At 40.0% G+C, this 4,120-nt stretch overlaps 1 protein-coding gene across 1 annotated transcript; it reads left to right on the top strand.

Annotated features, from left to right (window-relative positions):
* Positions 1–637: 637 nt before the first annotated feature.
* LOC122652612 (feruloyl CoA ortho-hydroxylase F6H1-3-like) lies at positions 638–2,016 on the top strand. The gene is made up of 2 exons (XM_043846396.1): positions 638–1,213; positions 1,434–2,016. The coding sequence occupies exons 1-2, from the start codon at positions 693–695 to the stop codon at positions 2,011–2,013; spliced, it is 1,101 nt and encodes a 366-aa protein (XP_043702331.1). The 5' UTR covers positions 638–692; the 3' UTR covers positions 2,014–2,016.
* The last annotated feature ends 2,104 nt before the right edge of the window (positions 2,017–4,120 follow it).

Below are 4,120 nucleotides of genomic sequence, written 5' to 3'. Positions count from 1 at the left end.
GATCCATATAAATATCGATATCAGCCAAGACCAACACGTGTGCAAATACCATGAATTAAATCTGAGTTATAGACCGATCCATATCAATATCGATATCAGCCAAGACCAACACATGTGAAAATACCATGAATTAAATCTGAGTTATAGACTGGTGCAAAATGTCTATGAGACCATCATTTGGGTTAGCCAAACTATATTAAAGAGAAAAAGCAATCCGAGGTTTGTTCACTTGATCAAATCCTCATAAGTATGCACCACTATCTAGCTATCCTAGAAAATTATCTCCTCCAGTTCCCTGCCTGGCCCAGTTCCCCAGTGCCTGTAAGAAGGCAGGTAGACCCCACGTGGGCAAAGTATTTGGGTAGAATTAAGGTGGTCATTGCCCCCCTCCCACACTTGTTCCAGGCACTGGAGGAACTGGGTCGGACAGAGAACTGGAGGTGACAAAGACCCAACTATCCCTACCCCTTGGGCTCACTAGGTGCCTCTCTCTCTCGGCCACCATAGTGGTGAGCCCACTTGGAACCAAAAAGACAACAAAAAAGCCAAAAAAGAAAAAGAGAAAAGAGAACCCACCAACAGTAAATGGCTTTGCAGAGCATGCATGTCATATTGCCATGTGCATTTCAACCTTTGCACTATATACCAGGCCTCTAGGCCCTCAACTGTCTTCGTCTTCTAATCTTTCCTAAATGTCCTTCTCTTCCCAACACCCCATTATGGCTACGGTGATCTCCAACTCATCTGAGCTCATGGAGTTTATCGTCAAAAAAGGAAACGGAATCAAGGGTCTTGCTGAGACTGGCCTAACTAGTGTCCCCAAACAATACATCCAACCCATGGAGGAGAGGATAGACATTCACAACGTCAAAATTGAGAACTCTATTCCTGTGATTGACATGGCGAATTGGGATGACCCTAAGCTGGATGACTTGATCTGCGATGCTGCAGAAAAATGTGGTTTTTTTCAGGTTATCAATCATAGGGTTCCTCTTGATGTTTTGAAGAGTGTGAAAGATGCAACTCATAAATTCTTTGGATTGCCAGCTGATGAGAAGTTGAAGTACACTAAAGAGATGTCTCCATCTAAAAATGTTCGCTATGGAACCAGCTTCATTCCTCGAGCAGAGGTAGCTCTTGAGTGGAAAGACTACCTCAGTCTCTTCTACGTATCAGATGATGAAGTTTCTGCCTACTGGCCCAAAGAGTGCAAGTAAGTCTTTCCATTTCTTGCTTTGTCATCCTCTCTTTAATGGTTAGCTTTTAAGAATGAGTTCTATGTACTCAAGTCCCTAACCAAGTGGTATGATCCCCTCCAATTCCTTGCCCGGGCCGAACATTCTGCTCAGGTGGGGAACTGGAGGAGATAATTTTCCGGGATCAAAATACTATATTTTGAAATCTTATTGTTTGATTTGTTTGTGACATATTAGGGAACAAGCGATGGAGTTCATGGAGAAATCTGAACCTCTGGTGAAGAAGCTTTTGAAGGTTCTAATGAAAAGGCTTAACGTGAAGGATATCGATGAAGGAAAAGAGTTATTGTTAATGGGTTCAAAGATGATTAACCTGAACTATTATCCAATTTGTCCAAACCCAGAGCTGACGGTGGGGGTTGGCCGGCACTCCGATGTGTCAACACTCACAATCCTCCTTCAAGATGATGTAGGTGGTCTATACGTGAGAGGGAATAGTGGTGATAGCTGGATAAATGTTCCACCAGCTTCCAATGGATCTCTTGTCATTAACGTTGGTGATGCTCTGCAAATTTTGAGCAATGGTCGTTACAAGAGTGCAGAACACTATGTTATTGCTAATAGAAGTAGGAACAGAGTCTCAATTCCCTTCTTTGTCAATCCAAGGCCCAAAGACATGATAGGTCCTTTACCTGAAGTGCTAGAGATTAATGGAGAGAAACCATTATATAAGCAAGTTCTGTATTCTGACTATACTAGGCACTTCTACAGGAAAGCCCATGACGGGAAGAAGACCATAGACTTTGCTGTAATTTGATATCTTAAAATTGGGTTATTTGTTCTTTGGATAGTCTATTTGAATGGCATTACGTAATTCTTAGAATAAACTGGGTAGGTGAAATTTAATTAGGCTTGATTTTGAGACTTTAATTTGCCATTTTCTATACGGTTGTACTCTTCATTTCTCTGCTTTAAAACTAAGCAGAGTCTTTTAGGTAATTTTCTATTTGTACTCACATAATGGAGATGGCAATTATAGACTCTGTTTTTACTGGTTACTTGATTTCCATTATATGAGCTTTGCTGAACCATACCAACAATAGCATGCGCCTAACCGGTAACACGGAGTAAAGTATAGCGGATCAAAAGTCCTCGTTTGGACCCGAACAACAACAACAATTCAGTCTTATCCCAACTAAATGGTATTGACTATATAGATTCTTTTAAAACAAAGCTGGGAAATTTGAGGTCCTCTCAATAAGAAATGAAAGTAAGAGGAATGAAGAATAAAAATTAAGCAAATAGATATGAAAAATAAGAAATAAAAAATGAAAATAAGAGAAAAGAGGATAAATCAAGCACACAAGGCCCAAGGGATCTGCACGCGGAGGTATACCTTGGGGAGGCCAAATCACATTTTTGCACAAGAACGTCGTTTTGTTCGCTCACCACCAGCCGCATGGAATCCACTCCTCGGAGAGAAGAGGATTGGATTCCCTGTGGCTGGTGGTGAGCGTACCAGATCATGTTCTCGTATGAGAATGTGATCCGAACTCTGCCTTGTGAGCCTGGATCAGGTTTTTGTATGAGATCCATTCTCGTAAGCCTAAGGATGTACACAAATGAAATAAAAGAGTTAGCGGATTCCATCTGTGCACCCCTAGGCATACGAGAACTTGATCTACCTTCTCTGCCTTGGTATCTTCACGCCCCCACCAATTGAGGGAGCTTAGAGGAATTTTTCTCCTCTCAGCTTAGAGGGTACAAGAGTGTTTATCAGATAAGAGAGAGAGAGAGGACTGTACACCTTAATTGCGTGTACAATCTTTACCCAAAACAATTTTACAAGAACAATCTGTAAACAAATTGTCTTGAAATATTAGAAAATAAAAAGTTTAACTGGCTTCGTCTGTTTCTGGCTTGTGTAAAGACCATGCGATCAAATAGTAATCTCTTACCCTATTGTTTATTTTTTATCCTCCTTATTTTCCAGTGCTCCCCCGCTTCCCAAGACTCTTTATGGCATTTCAACGAGCAAAACCCAAAAAAGAAAATTTGATGGGGACTCCACTGATGCAATTGCAAAGATGGCCTTTGGAGTTACCATTATTGCTCACATTTAACAAGAGAGAAATTTTAGGATCTTTAGCAACAAGACCAAAACCAAATTAACCTTGCATAATTTTGGATATCAGATCTGATGTGAGGAACAAGAGTAGTGGATTGGAAATCAAAGAAAAAGAGTCGAAGAGGATCTGTTTCTTAGTCCATCAATGGGGTGTATAGACCATCTGGTCTCACTACTAGAGGTTTTCTGAGTTTGTACGTTTGTTTTAGCCCCTAGGGGCTCGTACATTCTTCCTCTTCTTCCTTTTCCTTTCTTATTTTTTTTCCTGCTATTGTGAGTTTTGGTTTGAATTTCAATAACCAAAACACCCTTTCATAATGATTATTCCTAAAATCCAATGGTTCCCAACCCCATTTGGTGATGGTGAAAGTTTCATTGTCTTGATTTGCATCTTTTTAAGGGGGAGATTTGGATTATGAAATAAGAGCATACGACTTTTTTATGCTAAGTATACACATATAAAATATGTATACAATTAACCTTTGGGTGGTTCCTAGCCTACTTAGTTCCCATCGAACTAGTTTCCACAATGATCAAATAGAATACTAAACTTACCATATTAGTAGGCACACAACAAAAAAATTGGAAAGAACAAAATAATTGGATCCAATTTTTCTTCACCCATGATAAAAAGAGAATCTCTTCACCCTAGAGATCGGAACCCTTTGATTTTTGGAGAAAATGAATTTTCAACTTTAAACAATAGAGGGTGTGAGTTATTGATAACATATGAATCCAATAGTAGAGATCACATCACCGGATAAGAGATACTCCTTACCCCCCCCCCCCCCTCCCA

Source organism: Telopea speciosissima, chromosome 2 (genome assembly GCF_018873765.1).
Source record: "Telopea speciosissima isolate NSW1024214 ecotype Mountain lineage chromosome 2, Tspe_v1, whole genome shotgun sequence".
Lineage (NCBI taxonomy): Eukaryota > Viridiplantae > Streptophyta > Magnoliopsida > Proteales > Proteaceae > Telopea > Telopea speciosissima.
This window is presented reverse-complemented; position numbering and strand designations above follow the sequence as displayed.